The following is a 17,824-nucleotide window of genomic DNA, read 5'->3' as shown; positions in this document are numbered from 1 at the left end:
CTGTAGTAAAATTATATTGATTATTTCAAATTATATACATTTTGTTACATAAATTAGAAAGAAAAAAAGTCGCTTTTTATAATTAGCTTTTTCTTTCATACTTCGACCGTAACTAGTTTGAAAGTTGACTTTAATATTTTCCAGATGTTTAGAAACTGTGCCAGTAGAATCGGATCTTAATATTATGTTAAACTAGACTTTGAGCAGCAAACTTTCGCGCTAATCTCATTTTAATCAAGATTAAACGATTTCCATATAGCTTCGAAATTTAAATTATAATTGAACTCAAATGAAATAACTCAATAGTTTTTTTTTTCCAGGCACAATTTTAAAATACAATTTACAGTTTTTTTTTGGTTGATAAGACTAGAATATTAGTGAAATTATAACAAAAATGTGTTCAAGATGTAGCCGTTGTTGTAACAACACCGAAGACGACGAAACGATTCCAGACTCTGAAAGTTGTTCAGGTGATTTCCTTGCTCTCATCATCATCATCCTCAAACGTTTCTTACAATTCCATTATTACACAGATTCTAAAATATTGTTTTTCTTTTGCAGAGGAAGAATGGAATTCGGATGGAAAATCCGGACGAGGCCTCTCCGGAAACGAATCCGGTAAGTGTTGTATATTTTCCGGTGAGCATTATTATTTGCTTTGCCCTCAATTTAACTTTGGAGAAGATAAAAACAAAAATAACAACAACAACATAAAAACAAAACGCCCCAGAGCTCTGTTATTTCGTATTTTCAGCTCGCAGCGTGAAAATAATTGAAACACATTTTAATGCGCACTGATTAAAAGTTCAATTAGTGGTTCTGTTTTTTTGTTTGTTTCGTTACGTTCGTTACGGCAACCCTTTCAAGGGAATTCTCGTAACACGATATCAAATTGGTATCGAGCGCTCAGCGGATATTTGAGAGGTTCATGAAGCCGGATAATTTCTTGACCACACATAACGCTTTTAAACTATCAATTTGAAACTAATGAGAAGTATCTGAAATAAATCTGCGTGTAAATTTCGATTTAGTCCTTTTGCATACATCTCTGGCGCTTTCCGTAGTAAATGGTCGGTCTCTAATGCAGTTTTCATTGATTAAAGCTTGACCACTACGCGAGGTGGTAAAACGAATACAGCCATGTACAAGAACCGATGGTTTGCGTGTTTGTTCCAACGACGTAAATCGATTGGAAAATCCCACAGTTTTTTTTTGTTTTGTAATTTATTACATGTAAGGAATGTAATTTGTGCGCAACCAACATGAATGCTCTTTCAGATGTACATATAAACTAAAACATTTTGTAATTATACAACTTATTTTACTGTACATCCGCTTGTAGCTACTACGTTACAATCACGTTTCATTCAACCTATCGATTACTTACTTCATTCATTCTTTTGCCCCTTTAATCATTTACTTCGTCTCGTTTTTTTTTGCCAAGGGATATAATGAATCTTCGTTTTTATTCTGCTCAGAAAACGCTATTTCCAATTATATGTCTGAACAAAGGAATATCAATATTTTTTTTTGGTCCTCTCTATGATTGGACTCTTGAAAACAGAAGTGGCGTGAGTGCATCATCATTGTTTCACTGGGGATTTTGCAGACAAAATCCTCCATTCCTATAAACCGATTATGGCACATCAGGGTTTTTGTTCTAATTTTCTAGTCCGATTAACTAGCTTTTAATTAAAGTGATAACTTCTTTTTAAATCACACTCTAACTAATCTTTCTTTTATATTTATTCATTTTTAATTCATTTTTTTTTGTACAGGAAAACAAGAATAACTTAAAATAATAATAACATAAAATAACAGTAACATAAAGTTTGGAATATGAATTCGGAAGTTGAAAGATGTAGAAGTTCTGAGTCCTGAGGGAGGACCGAGCTAATTAATGTTTACAGTTTTTTTTTTAAGTATATAATAGATATAATGGAAATAATCCCAGAAGAATTATATAGTTTTATTCTATTTTTTTTTGTATTATTTTCTCTGTAAATTATTTCCATAAAACACGAGGCTATTTTAAATCCAAAAAAATAAATGTTTAAGCCTTAAGATTAGTCGTGCTGTAAACCTCTTTCATTTTTATATATTCTTGCAATATAAAGTCATATAAAATATAGGAAGCAGTAGAAGTTTAACATTCTTTATATTGCAAGCACCTGAGACGCACCCTCGGGGATACCGAAGGGCATTAGGAGAGCCCGTATTTTCCTAAATATTCTGTCCGTGAATTATGAACAGAAGCCGAGACGCAGAAATTTACAATTTCCTTCAATTGCTCCAACCTAATAACATTACATTACGCACGCATGATATCGAGTGTATTCGGGATTCCCATATCTTGTGAATAAATTCGCAAATTTATGTACTGCAATATACGTTCAGACGTCCCCGCAGACACAAAACCGTTTGATTTATGTTTTCATTAGGGCGAATGAACCGCAAAACAGTTTTGGACCGAATGGCGGCATTTGCGGTTCGTTACTTCCATTGCAAATTCATTTCCACGGTCACTACTGATCGGATATTGACGAAAATAGTTTGCAAAAAAAAATCATTCCATTTACAATTTTCAACACTATTTTCTATTGCACGATTTACAATTTATAGGATAAATATCCCTGGTTTTCATTATGTAGAAATACACAGTTAACCATATTTTTCAATACTAATAACATACAAATCGTTAGATACATAACTTATGTAATATCACTAATTATTAGTTCATCAAATTTACAGATGAAACATTTTTGTATTCTTTCTTTACATCGTATGATTATTATTTCATCCTTATATATGAATGAAGATAATTAACAATTTTTACATGCAATGATGACAAAGATTTTTTTTTCTAAATTCATTTAGATTTTTCAAATTTTAACTGAGTTTCCGTATTTATGTGATTTGTAACCTTATACTTTATTTATTTTTTTAACATTTCTATCAAATTATTACACATAACAAATATGTAAGAAAACACTCATTTCATTGTGATGTTTAAACTACAATTAAAGTTTGCTATACTCTAATACGAAGTGGCACAGCGATGTACAAGTTCTGCGTCCTGAGGGAGAACACTTGTTAGTTATAAATGCATACTTTTGCGTTAATGCATTTATAATCATTCATGATAATTGAACAGCGACAGAATTTCGAATTCGTTGAAGTATTTAAACTCTCCAGCATTTAATAAAGCGGAGATATTCCAATATGTATCTACTCTGATATTTATTAAATTATGATTTGAAATCGTATGTGTAAATTCATTATTGGAATTTAGGATTTATAATGCGGCTTATTCGGAAATTATTAATTATCGAATAATATGCTGTTAAACATGTAGATTATAGTAATTATTAATCAAAGCTGAATACACAGCATACACAGCATACACATCAAAGAGTAAAAGTGATTAAATGTTAAAACATTAAAATATTAGGTTGATCTCATATAAAATATTTCTTTATTATTTACTTTTTTAATATAAATAAATCTTAATATTTCTGATGAAGTTATAAATAAATATAATATTGCTCGCATAGTCCGCATTAGATAACTCCAGATTCATTAGTTTGGTTTAAAAAGTTTAAACGAAACTAAATTTTAATTAACCTTTACCTACTCGCGCCATGAAACTTCTATGAACTACTCGCGCGGTGTATTTTATACACGACATGTATAACTGCCAGAGAAAGTGCATAAATTATTGTATTACGATAGGAAAAAACTTTTTCAAGGTAACTAATGCTTTTTTATTAGATTCATAACTATTTGTAATACATTAATATAATAATTTCTGAATCAGAATTGTCGTCAATACTCTCTATATAAGCATGAGTAGAGATAGATAGGAGCATCGTCTGCTATTATACGAAAACCGCAGAGCAAGAACGAACATGCACAAAAACAACTTATTTTGCCGCAATCAACACAATATTGCACCATCATTTAGTAAACACTTTGGGCATAGGTTACGTTAAGGGTGAAGATAATATAGATGTGGTATCATTTCTTAAAATATTGGTGTACTTTTTACACCGGCGCGAGTATTTGAAGGTTAAGTAAAATAAAAATTAAATTCTAAAAAGTCATAGTACATAAAAAAATTTAACACATAAATGACCAATTCTTCTATATAATCCGAGAAGTCTAACATAAGGGGAGTAACTTATATTGATAAAAAAAATAAGTATCAAAAATAACTTTTTAAAGAAATATATATAATTGAGGGCGGAAAGACTTAGGTCGATAGCCCTTTGGTTACAATTGGTGACTAATAAAGATTTTTATTATTATTATATAATTTAATACAGCAAAAGTTAAATATATTTCTTCATATTGCCTTTTTGTATTTTGTATAACTCGCAATGAATATTATTATTTTTAAAGAAAAAAATCTATACATTTATGTTTTCATGTTTTGTTACAAGCAGTAACGTTTAGTTCATCTATGCCGAAACCATCTTCATAATATTCGAAATAGCATTGTTACCCTAACTACTAAAATTACGAAGCCGAAGTCGTGTGGAATCAGGGCTGAAACCCTTCTAACCATGCTTGAATCCGCTTTAATATTCACGACACGCGTAGCTTAAATAATTGGTTAAAAGTTAATTATCCGATGAGCGCCATCCTGGCGATCTTTATTAAAATATTTATTATATAATTATTCAAATTTTAGTCAATTATGACAAAATCATAAACCACGCAAAATTATTATAAAATTTGATATTTTACATATCCAAAATAATTATTAACACAAAAATGGAAAGTTTTTAAAAACTTTTTCATAATCGTAATGAATTTTATATATATTTTTTTGAGTTTAATTTTTAAATCTTAATAATATTAACCTACTACCCACAGTTTGGAAAATTCTGGTATACATAATATAATGCTTTAATTAACCTTAAGTAATGCTCTTAAATAATTCGAAAAAATAAATAAATTGAGTTACTTGTTTTTACGAGCGAAAGCAAAAAGCATATGCATAATTAATCTAAATTAAAAGAAGCGACTGAAAGGAAATTACCTTATAATTAAAATCAATTTCAATATCGGAATCGATGATTCTCTTTCTTACTGTAAAATCAGGGAATGTTATGTAATCAAGGCCCTCGCAGATCGGATGGGCGTTGGCGAAATTTAATTAAGTAGGTCGCAAAATCACTGATGAAGCCGCCAAATCACTCGATATGCAATTAGAGCATATCGATTGGATGCATTATCACGTCTATAATTATTGAAGAAAAAAAACAGAATATTTGCACGTAACAATTATGCAATATTGTGAGTTTTTCGCTGCGTTAATGGAAGCGAGAAGATTGGTCGTCACGTAGTTAGATGTTCATTTTAATTATACTCTCAATACGTTGAAGCATGAAAGTATTCATCGCTTTTATAATTGTCTCATATGTTTCTTATTACTTTTTTTTATTTACTCGAATTACATAAAGCTGGATGATTGTGGAATATAGCGAGATTCATAGATTGCTGTGGCTTCAACCTTTTTGTCTGAAATTCGCGTTCAAATTGAAAAAAATAAATATTAACGCTGTTAAAAGCAGTGTTTTCATATTTTAGTGATTTTCTCGGATTGAATGTATTGAAAAGATGACTATAAAAACTGGACTGTGGTTTAATCTATTTGGCTGTAATTCGCGTTCAAATTTGTAAAAAAAATTAAGAAGATAAGTAAATATATAAATTTAGTAAATGTTTACTAGATAATATTTATAATTAGAATGCATATGCTGTAGATGCAATTTAAGCTATATACCAACATCATATATTACGACTTTATATTGTGCAATGAAACTCAATGTCTCGTAAATAAAAATAATAAGTACTTATAACTAAAAATAAATGTATTATTTGCACGCTTTATATAACGAGCGTATGAATAGTTAACAAAATACATACAGACAGACACACAGAATTGTGCGAATGGACTGGGAATGAAGGAACTGCAATTAAAAATTTAACGAGAACAACCATTTGACATTCTTCAATGACGTACTTCCATAACGTTTTATTGCTGTGATGATCTATTGAATTTTTAGTAATAAAGTGTCCATCGAAGTAATAATTATGTTGAAAAAATGGTGTTTTTCGTAAGTGTTATTGTTGTACTAGTTTATTTTAATGTTGCAGTAAACGTATATTTATATCAATCTTAATTGTAAAATAAAGTTTTATAGTATTACACTTATTAAACTGTAAAAAATAATAATAATAATAAAGAATATTTATCGAGTCAAACGACTATCAATATAAGTGTTTTCATCAGAAATTATATAAGATAACATATACAGCAATACATCACATAGTGCGGATAATCGGTTCAGCCAATATCTGTTTAAAACCGTTGTTCAGTTGTTTATAATTAAATTAATCATTACGTCCAATAAATCATTACTAAAAATTATGAACAACATATGTTAATTAAAAAAATCTCTTGATTTGTGTAAAAAGTAATATAACTTTGATATTGAATATTTTCATAGAATTGAATGTAAGAATACGAAGTTGAAGAGAAAATAAGAAACAATGAACACTTCAAAATAAATCATGCTGAAATGAATTGAACAAACTTTTTAAAAGGCCGAAGATTTTCTACATGTCATGTATATGTATAAAAACACTAACGTTGTTTGATTTACTTCAAAAATATTAATAACCGAAACTATTGAAAAAATAAATAAAGTTTAGATAACTAAATTTATTTAAATGATAAATTTTCATTTTGATTGTATATTTTAAGTGTAAATTAATAAAGTATTGACCAAAAATATATTTCTTTTTTTTATATTTAAACATATTTATTAGTCAAGGGGATTATTTTATTTATTACACAATTAATTATTTTTTTTATATTAAAAAAATAATATATTCACTAATTGAAACAATTATATATACTAAAACATGTAATATTTCAATAAGATAATTAAATTAAATTATTTATGCTATAGGATCCAACGCACATGAGTTTGCTACTCTTTGTAGAAGATAATAATTACTTTGTATATCTTTGATGCCTAATTGAAAATATATATCGTTATAAAATACTAATTACTAATAAATATCAAAATTCTTGCAATCTTTAAAATATAAACAACAATGTATATTCCTATATGTTTACTTTCCTAAATTAGAAACTAATTTATTTGCACTTAAAACTTTAATTTAACTGCAAATAATAATTTTAACTTTTATCTTAAGCTTTACGTTTAATCCTTTACGTATTACATAAAAAATGTTTTTGAAAATTTTCAATTACTTGAGTATAGTTAAATCAATATTTAGATCTTTGGAATAAATATATTTGTAAATAGTTCATAGATTTATAATTTTCAAGAGAATTATATAAATCTAAGATTGATTCGTTCTAAACACTTAAAAAAGTATATATAAAACATACTGTGTTAAAATTCAATTAATAATTAACAATTAAGAGGAAATTAAGCATTCGTCACCCTAGGTTTATTAAAGTGCTCCCTCGCACAATCTAAATTAATATTAAAAAGGGTTGCAATCGATTTTCGAGCAGTAGTCATCAGTGAATGGGATCAATTTATAAACACATAAACTTTCGTCACCGACGGAAATAAAGCATTGGAATCAACTAAATCCGCCTAAAGTGTTCTTCAGTGTTGAACGCAATGTTAAATTCCAATAGGCATTATCGAATGCAACGCGAGACTCGCGTATATATATACGTATTCGTATATAAAACGTGGACGTCCACCCTCTCCTGTATGTATGTACAGTGTACATAAAGGGAAGAGAGCGTCGCGACGCCGACGCCATTCCGCGTGCGCGTTTCGACGGCGTGTCCGTACTGAATCTACGAAGGACGTCCGTCGTCTGCGGAGCGAACGATTGGCGGTGCGTCTGCAAAGACGTAGGTCGTAGACGTGGACGCCGGCGTCGCGCTTACTCATCCGTCTACTAGGAATATCGTATTTTAGTTGTCGCGTTTCCACAATCACAATACGGTCGTGTAGAACCACATCAAAGTATCATTACAAAATATACAAAGCTAGTAAGCACCTACGGTATTATCACACGCACTTTCAATGATATTCATAACCTGGTACCAAAAATACTAGGAAGAAGGTAAATATTTTGTGTTTTTGGTTATTTAACGCTAATCCTACACACCGCGCCTGCAGCAAATGCAAGCATGCTTATCGTTAAAGTTAAATCCATTAAACGAGAATACTTTACAACGATTTGAAATCCCATTAAATAATATCTCTTTAATTAAATAATTAAACTTCATCAAGATCAACCGGAAATGATTGCATCAAGTTTTTGCTTCATCCTTTAGTTTATTTTTTTTTAATCAATTCCTAGTGCCTACTGTATTAAAATCCATACACTGATCTTGCACTTGCATGCATATATATTTTTTGGATACGAGAGGTGGGTGTGTCTGCGAATCGAATTGTTCCAGTGCACATGGCATTTCAATTATGTACATAGTCCATTATGATTCCAATACTGCAATGATACGATAAACATTTTGCATCCGCAATTTACCGATAGTTTATTAGACAATTAAAATTGGCTCGAAAATCAATATTTTTACGTTAATTAATTATTATTGTTTTTAATTTGAGTTTCCACAAACATGATGAAGTTCAAACAATTTGTTAATCATTCAATATTGATATAATTTCAAATAGTAATTCATCTCCAAAATAACAAATAATATATTTACCTAATGAATTATTATTTTATTCTATATACTTTTTCAGAAACCTGAAGCAATTCCAATTTTTTTTTACAATTCCATAATTATGAAATGTTACGACTTTATAGTATAAACAAATTTATTTCAGTCAATATACATTTGTTTTTAATAAGAAATAATATAAATTTCAATAAGAAATAAATAAATAATAATCATTAAATTATTTCAGCTAATTGACAATAGGAAATAATACAATTTACAATAAAAATTATTCACATTGTATTTCTTTTACAATTTCTATTTTTATTATTCATTTAAAAATATAGTGATTAATAATTTTTGTAAAAATTATAATAATATTTACTTCGTAATATGAAGAATTATGCATAATAAAACAACAAATAAGTTTAAAACTCTTTAGTTAAAAGAAAACCATAATATTATGACTATGAAGATCAACGTTTTCTTTATTATACATTGTCCAGTATTTATTTGTATTACACAAAGTTTGTTAGTTTCATTATAATAACAATTATTATAACAACCATAAAATTACATAAATAATTGCAAAGGAACGTGCGAATCGTTGAATTTAAATTTTATTTACTTCACACTGACAGCTGTCATTTACACTTTTAAATAAATATTATATACCATTATATATATAACAGCCAATGGTTTCAATATTTTCTCTCCTTTATTTGATAATCGTTGTTCATTCTTTCACGTTAAACAGTTGTTTAAAGTTTATTGTTGGGAATATACCAAGTTCATTTAGTCCAAAATTTGTTAAAAAGTAACAAAAGTTAGGCAAAATTGGAAATCATCGCATTCACAATAAATCATAAGAGATTGACAACTAATTCCAAATCAACATAAGTGCTAATAATTTATAGGTCCAAGTGTTCCTGAAGACAATTTTTAGAAATATTCATATTTTTATGCAAATATTTTCAAAAAGCTTGTTTAAATTAAAACAATAAATCGAGGTTTTCTAAGTAACTTATATTAGTACTTAGACGAGTAGTCTCAAAACAAAGTTTTTATTAATTCATTGATGGAATTAGTTATTTAAAGAAATTGCTAAGTAATTTAGAAATACTTGACGTGTATCGAGTAACATTAAAAATATTATTTCTACGTTTTGTGTTATTTTTCATATTAGATAAATTATAATAAAAGTTATTACGTATTTGATAAGAAACTAATTAAAATATTTGGTAAAAAATATGTAATTACTAAAAAAAAACGTCTACAATAGGCTATATCTTATAACTTATATCATTATTCTAATAAAAACTCTAAGATTCTAACAAATAAACTTTTCTTTAAATGTGCCAACTTTAGAACGTGGAAGGCATAGCCACTTGAGCATTACTTGCAAAAAGGAAATGCTTTTGGCCGGGAAGATAAATTGCCTGAATCTCTCGAGGATTTAGTAATGATTACTGATTGGTCAAATGGATTTCGGATAGCTTTTACCAGGATTATCTTTGTAGATTGCCCTCAAATTGCGCGTTATCATTAAAACGTTCACACAAAAATAGTAATTGCTAGTGCGAATAGGTCAATAACTCGTTTCAAAATAAAATTACATATTTCCTTTGTTTATATTTATTTAAATAATTTTATGTTATTATTATTAATTTATGGTTATATTTCAATTATTATTTAATTACTCAATTAACTTTCACAAATAAACACTAAATGGAAATTTAAATAATTATAAACAAGAACGTTATATATTAATAAAGTAATTATTTATAAATTTGATTGTAATTTAAATATGTATAATTATGTAAAAGAAGTAATAACGTACGCTAGAGTTTCGTGCAAAATTATGTTTGATTACCCAAATTTATAAATAACATGCTTGTTTTACTTGTAGACTTTTGTAGTAGTTACCAAAATAGCAATTTCCTTCGTCCGTGTTGTTCTACAGGTAGTTCAGCGGAAGTATTTGGGAAGAAGCATTTTCCATAATCGATTTCACTTCAGTTTCTTTACTATTTACTTTTTTTTGATAAAGCTGATGAAAGACACGCGCACAGCATGTAGCACTAAATACAAAGGTCTATAAATAAAGTTGGCGTTTTATGTATTACCATTAGACGTAACTTGCGTAAGCCACGTTCTATTTCATATATTCTATAAATAAAAATACGTTCGACTGAATGAAGCTTACATATTTTGCATGCACAAATTCAAAAATCCACATTATTTTCTATTTATTTATTTATTTCTTAAAGCTCACTGAAAACTTTTACAATTTCTTAGTTATTACTTAAATCTTATAATCTATTTTTTTAATGAAAAATAATTATTATTGTCTGTTTTAAATTTACTAGAATTACAACAATATTTTTAAAATTTTTAAATATTCAATTCAGTTTAGTGATGAAAAGCGATATTGTGATTTTATTATCAAATGCATTAAGGTTTTGTATTAACTGAGCATAATTTGAGTAATATAACTTGTTCTGGGTGATGTAGTTTATAACATATTTAGTATCGATGTGAGCTTCATTGCTATTCCTAAAGCCTTCTAACTATGGGTTGTTTTGAATCCGTTGCATGTTTTATTCATGTAACAAACCCTGTATGTATATCTCTCATCGCCTGTACAGACATTAATAATATTATTTCGCCTGCAGTAATAAATTACATAATATCCAAGCGTTAATATTGCTGTTGAAGAATAAATCGGGGAATATGGTGCATCGCGTCTCGGCTGTAATGTCTTGGAACCCTTACGTTTACATCTATTGATTCAATGCAGCAGTAAACTTAGAATAGAAGTGGAAAAACGTAAAATGTAGTTTTAGTAGCATTAGTTTTAACTTTGTCGGTTCATTGAAGATAAGAGACTTGATGCAGATTTTTATAGTGCTCTTTGGCAAAGTTTTCGAACAGTCTTGCCGGCGCTTCCTCACAAAAACTTTTGTCCAAAGAGAAAGAATTCTTTAACTAGAAAACTATCACATCTTCTTCATGCGGCGGAAATTTTATTACCACCACTTCGCGGAAGACAATTCCGGATGGTTTTCCATCCCTGTACAAAAGCCGCTTTAGTTTCTGTAAATATTATCAGGGAGAGGAGAAAATTACCGATGCACGAAACTATTTATGTATTTATGTCGAATCCGTTCCGCAATTCCAGTAAAACTGTTTTTATTTTTTTTTTCGTTGTTTATTTCCGTATCTTTACTCAACAAAGTGCTTTTCCGTGTAGAAAATCCGCAATTGCGGTCTTTAAAGGATTTCTCCGTATAAAAGCGTTATTATTAAATTCCCGATTCTACCCCAATTTTCGGTCGGACAACCCCTTTGTCAGTCGGACGTAGCCTTTCGACGCAGCTGAATTTTTAATTAACTTCAATTATCCTTTCTCAAGAACACGGAAGTAATCTAAAGTTCGTATTGGAATTCGACGGGTGGTAAATTGTCAAACCTCTATTAGCATCGTGGCCATAAGCTACAACAAAGTAAACTATTAAATTTATAGCTGAGATTAATACTCCATACGGCTCATAAGCACATTTAATATACTAGTTATAAACTAGATATGTTTGCGACTAGTAATTCCTGTTTTATTTGCTAATTTACTTCCAAAATAATGAGTTTGCAAAGTTAACGAACAACTTGTAGAACACTTACCTACTGTAGTATGACAATATTTAACCCAATCGCAAACTTCATATTAGTTTATAATCATTCACAATTTAAAATTTTAATTTGTTAGAACAAATTTTAATAACATATTAATAGACATAATTTCATATATATTTGTTTTTACATACTATATTAATGTGACTTTCCTTAATCTCTATATAGCTTATGAGGATGTGAAATACGTAAAACGGGAATTTCCAAAGCGTTAACTAATACATATGAACTTTAGTAAATTATAATCATACAACCATTTCGATATACAAGACTGAATTTAACGTGTTTTAGCTGGATGCAAATTGAAACATTGAAAGCGTTTTAATGTTGGGACACAATTTGATAAATAGAGAAGGGTGACTGGATTTAATTTGTGTTCGCTCAGACGACTCAACTTAATCATTGCTGCAGGAAGGCCATCATATTTGTCAGAATAACCAGTTTCGATATATACAGTTCCTAATGCAATGAACGAGGCTTATGGCTGGCTCGGCTATTCGCCTGGATCTGTGTTGCTCATAATTCAGGATATCCTTAAAATCCCACACACAGACATAACATTATCTTACGTTGATCCGGGCATGTCGTTGCAGTGTTATGAAGCTGCCCCCAGTTTCCTGATAAATAGATTTTCCACCCTCACACGCTACATATTATTTTTTTATTTTCACCTCCTTTTATATAACATTTTTAACAACGCTTGTAAGATAATATGTAATAAATGAAGGCACATATTTGTACTGTAAATCATGTTCTTTCATTAAATTTAGTAATTAATAAACTTCAAACATTTAAGATTATTTTCATCAAATATTTTTGTAGTAGGTTTTAATAATTTTATTAATAAACAGTGTTGCAATTACAAAAGTTTGCACGTAAACTAATTTACAGAGAAAAGAAATCTCGAAGAACGTGTTATTTTTTTTTTATTGAAGATTGATGTACTTATTCTCGTATTTGATAACAACGTCCCTCTTCCTCCTGTCCTTCCCACAGGGCTTCCTGCGGGATTGTTTAATAACCAGAGGCTTGTCCACCACACCATCCCCAGATTCATTATTTTCCGTGAGGAACTGAAATTGTACATACATTCGTTTTAGGTTTATGTATACATTGAGCTAAATCAGATTAGATGTTGTGAGCGCGTCATCGGAAGGCGCCAGTTCGATACTGATGTCCTCCAGCGTCTCCTCGATTATAAAGTTTCGCGGGTTTAAATTGAATTTGAACAAATTGTAGTGGATCCAGCTAAGCGTGTACAGATCTTTCTGAGAGATGTGCTGTCGCATGTGTATGGCACGGTTATTAAAAATGTCCACGTATCTTTGATTTACCTCATCATTGTCCCTCGTGAAAGACTCCCGCAGGAGTTTGTAAATCTCTTCTTTGCTCAACTTTTCCTCGGATTTCTCAACGAAATCAGTTTGTGTTTCAATGGTGTTCGTTTCGTTGGCCGCTTGGATTGCAGCCTCGTTCAGCTCGAACTTTGGATCATCGCACTGAATGTCCTTGTCGGAGAACAATGAGAACGAGGATTCGTCACTGAGCGGTCTTCCGGACTCGCTGGAAGCTATGCTTCGCACTCTTCCCTTCAGCGATTCGATTTGCTTCAGGTGATAACATCGCGTCAACTTGCAGATTAAGTTCAACTTCCTCAGGTTAATTTGCGAGGGTGTCAGGAATTCGTTGAACCTCTTCTTGTTCGCGTACATCGAATCTTCATTGAGACAGTCGGTGCAACTCTGAAGACTAGTATCGGATTGGTACATGGCTTCGTCGATCATTTTGTGCTCGTGCAGCCACATGATGGCCCGTTTCTCCTCCCAAGAGCTACTAGTCTTCTGCTTGTCCTTTTTCATCTTCAGCAAATCATAATCGCTCACTTTCCACAAGGAATCAGTGCGAAATGTACAATTTGACACTGAATCGATATCGAAATCCTGCCGAGGTTGTCGGAACACGCCTTGCTGCACGGTTTTCATATTTCACTTAAAATTTAGACGACTTGCGATTTAATAAATTGACATTAAACGTCACCGATTTGTATTTACTGCTGTAACCAAGCAATTTTTTCCAGGATAAAAGTCATTTATTATTTTCATCTGACGCGAAAACTCTAATTGGAAACAAAACAAAGCGTGGAAAGTGCATCTATCTATGTCCGTTTTACCACCAAATACTTTACAACCCCATAAATATGCGGATAAATAAAAAGGGTTGGCTACGTTCCAAGTTCTTATCTTTTCACCCACCTTATATTTTTTTTCTCGTTTGTGTTCATATACGGCTTTGAAGCAAAAAAAATACACACACGTCGGGGGAGATGAGCTCTTTCCCCGTCTTCCGTCGAATTATATTTATGTCTAAGCCACAAATATCAACATCTTCTCTGACATGTTAATATAACGCGTTCGGCTGTTTCGTATTCAAATTCATTTCGCCGCACGGCATGTCATTTCCTCGGTTATTAAATGCTGGGAATGTAAGGGTTGGAAGACTGAGAGGATGATGGTTGTACTCGAGGGATGTAAAGTTGGAATCAATTGCGGAACTTTGGGTGCTTGCAATGTGTGTGAGTGTGTCCGAATACTGGGCGTTGGTGGATTTATTGCCGTTAAGGAATTGCAGCCGAATAAAATGTTCTCTCGGTAAAAATTAATATCCGAGTGAAATTAAAAAAATGTGTCCGCGTTTTCACGTTCTGAAATTCATTTTACGATACGGACTACGGGGGATAAAGCTGTCCAAATGTATTTTAGTGCTACTTTTCCCCAGGGCGGATGTTATTTTATTTTTCAACGCAAACATTGTATACATAGTTCCATAATATATGGCCGAGGCGAACCAACTTTTTCCATCCCGAACGTTTTTCTCCGTGCTTTGCGCTTGTAATCCCTCACAACTTATCCACATTAGTTTATGTTTGACATCTCATGTATATATACGCTTGTGCTTCATAAGTTCTCATGTGTAATTTAAGTTTGCTTCGAGTTGTCTGCGCATAACAAGATACTTCCTTTACATTAATTTATTTACATAGAGAATGTTGTCTTTCAGTTTACACAAAACCAACACTTTGATTACTAACGATATTCAAAGATCATCAATCACATTAGTATTTTTATAAAAAAACAGAAAATCATCGGTATGTACCTTCAATAAACATGACAATTAGTAATTATTATATCTCTTTTAACACTTACCATATTTTAGTTATTAGTATTTAGTTTTATTTTTCCTTTAAATGATGACCTTAAGATGAGTAAACAATACAAGCAAAAAATTAAATTAAATTTACTAACCATACCGATTTAAAATATTTTATCAATGAACAACAATAAAATCGTATTGGAACTATAATTATTAATGATTTTTACGTTTGATAAATGAACAAACATTGCCTTCTAATATAATTAGTAATTAGAAACAAATATATGTTAGTTATAGTAAACAAGTAAAACAATTAATAAGCTATTTTTTTAAATTATCAAATGGAATATTTAAAACAATTGTTATTAATAATTAATTTAAATGTAACTTGGATTATTTGCTTTATGGATACAACAAAATTATAATTGACTCATTGCTTTATTCTGTGTTCACAAATTACTGATAGACATGCAACTCGCTGCCAACGCGTATATATTTTATTTAATAGCACATTAATCAACCGTAATTAATTTACTAATCGGATCTGCTCTGTTCGCAACATAAATATCGCTGATTTGTTATATTAAATTAATTATTTTTTATCATTTTCATTGCGTTCCTATTTTAATCAAAAACCTCAATAACCGTCATTTATATTAATTTTAATAACGTGAAAATAATATACAAGATAAATTATATACTATATTTTATAATTTATGTTTATAAAAGTCCATTAGTTTAATAATTATTAGCAAAAAAATCATATATATTTTTCTATGAATGATTAAAAAATGTATATTTTGTTATAAGTTTATGTTTTTTAAACCAATAAAACTATTAAGATTGTCATGAAAATGGCATTATTTTAATCTGAAAGTCTTATCTTTTCTTTAAATGCAATTAAAACAAAGCCATTCGAGTAAATTGCACACGTAACCGGAGCAAAAGTAAATCCATCATGATTGTAAGATAAGATAGGAAAGGTTAAAGAGAAAAGTTATTGAAAGAATTAAAGAGAGTTATCGAGTGGAGGTAAATCCTTAACTTTTATTCTTACTATTTTCCAAAGTATTTTAAAACTTAATTATCAATTTATTTACTTTAAAAATATTCCCTGGTGGGGATTTAGTATTTAAATTGAAATATTCGTAAGTGACAATATTCTATGAATATTATTAGTAATATTATCATTGAAAGATTTTTCTTTAGATTTATGATACCTATAAGACTTTGATCATCGTCAAAGAAGTAAAGTTAAAATAAAGTTTGTAAACCTAGATTGAAAGAGACCGAAGTGAATTTAAAATTAACTACATTATTGAATGATCAGTAACAGATGAAGAGCAGGAGTATCCGAAATCCCTAAAGCAGAAGGGAGTTTAGTCGGTGGCGCGAACTCCAAGTAACATGTCTAGTTTAATGACGTTCTTTAAAACATGCGGATACAAAAAAATGGTGCTAGGACTTTTCATAAACCTCGGTAACTATGATGAAACACATGTCACCGTTCTCTGTGCTCCAATATCGCATGCCAAGTTTAGCAAACTGCTCGCAGCACGAAATTAATATTTCATTTAACTTTCGGGATTAATGCATCAAACTTCCGAACACTCTTTTTATCCCTCCCTCTCTCACTCTCTATCGCTGCATGGAAATAATGAACTTCGGATGTCAAAAGCATTATTAACGTAGAAATGCAATGTGCTGGGAAACAACGTAATCGGTGCATGAAGAGAACTATACTCTCTCTGTATTTCTTTTTTTTTGTTTAGCTTCGACATTCTTCAGCTAGAGGCTAACGACTTACATGTTTATATTACACCAAATGTAAATAGACTTTCGGTTCGCTTACACTTGAAACTAAATGGGATAACAAGTTGCGAATGCATCAGCTTTAATTTTATAACGAGGCCAAGATTCTTGAAATATTTCGTTGGCTCTCTTGCATCACTGCGTTTATAAATATTAAAACAATATAGTAGTACTATTTATTGCCTTCGCTTTATTATTGTTCTACATGAACTTCAATACGAAACTGAACTTGGAACTCAGCCAACATATCTTTTTTACTTCTATATGGAAAATATTGATTTAGACAGAATAAGAACTTTCTTGTGTTCATTTTTTTTATTAATTATTCAGTTTAATATTACTCGTTTTTAACTATGCTATTGATTGATAAATACAATGAATTATAGATATAACATAATTATGTAAAGCACGCAAATTACACAACTTAACTAACTTTATAAACTTAAAGTGCTTTTCGCAATTCCAAATAATGAGTCTTTGTTGTAT

General features: G+C 30.1%; 1 protein-coding gene across 11 annotated transcripts in view; it reads left to right on the top strand.

The window, feature by feature from the left end:
* The first annotated feature begins 337 nt into the window (after positions 1-337).
* The window catches only part of LOC108561847 (coiled-coil domain-containing protein CG32809), a 61,453-nt gene continuing 43,966 nt past the window's right edge, over positions 338-17,824 (top strand). For 10 of the 11 annotated variants that reach the window (XR_001891031.1, XM_017919935.1, XM_017919932.1 and 7 more), the window contains exons 1-2: positions 366-470; positions 562-618. Coding sequence is in view for 10 of the 11 variants with exons in the window: in XM_017919935.1 (XP_017775424.1) it covers positions 395-470; positions 562-618 (133 nt within the window). In the remaining variant the exon portion in view is untranslated. Of the gene's footprint in view, positions 471-561; positions 619-17,824 lie in introns of all 11 variants that reach the window. The other variant, XM_017919929.1, reaches the window with a different exon arrangement.

This window comes from Nicrophorus vespilloides, unplaced genomic scaffold, assembly GCF_001412225.1.
Source record: "Nicrophorus vespilloides isolate i.1.1-1 unplaced genomic scaffold, Nicve_v1.0, whole genome shotgun sequence".
Lineage (NCBI taxonomy): Eukaryota > Metazoa > Arthropoda > Insecta > Coleoptera > Silphidae > Nicrophorus > Nicrophorus vespilloides.
The sequence above is the reverse complement of the archived record's forward strand: the minus strand, read 5'-3'. Positions and strand labels throughout refer to the sequence as shown.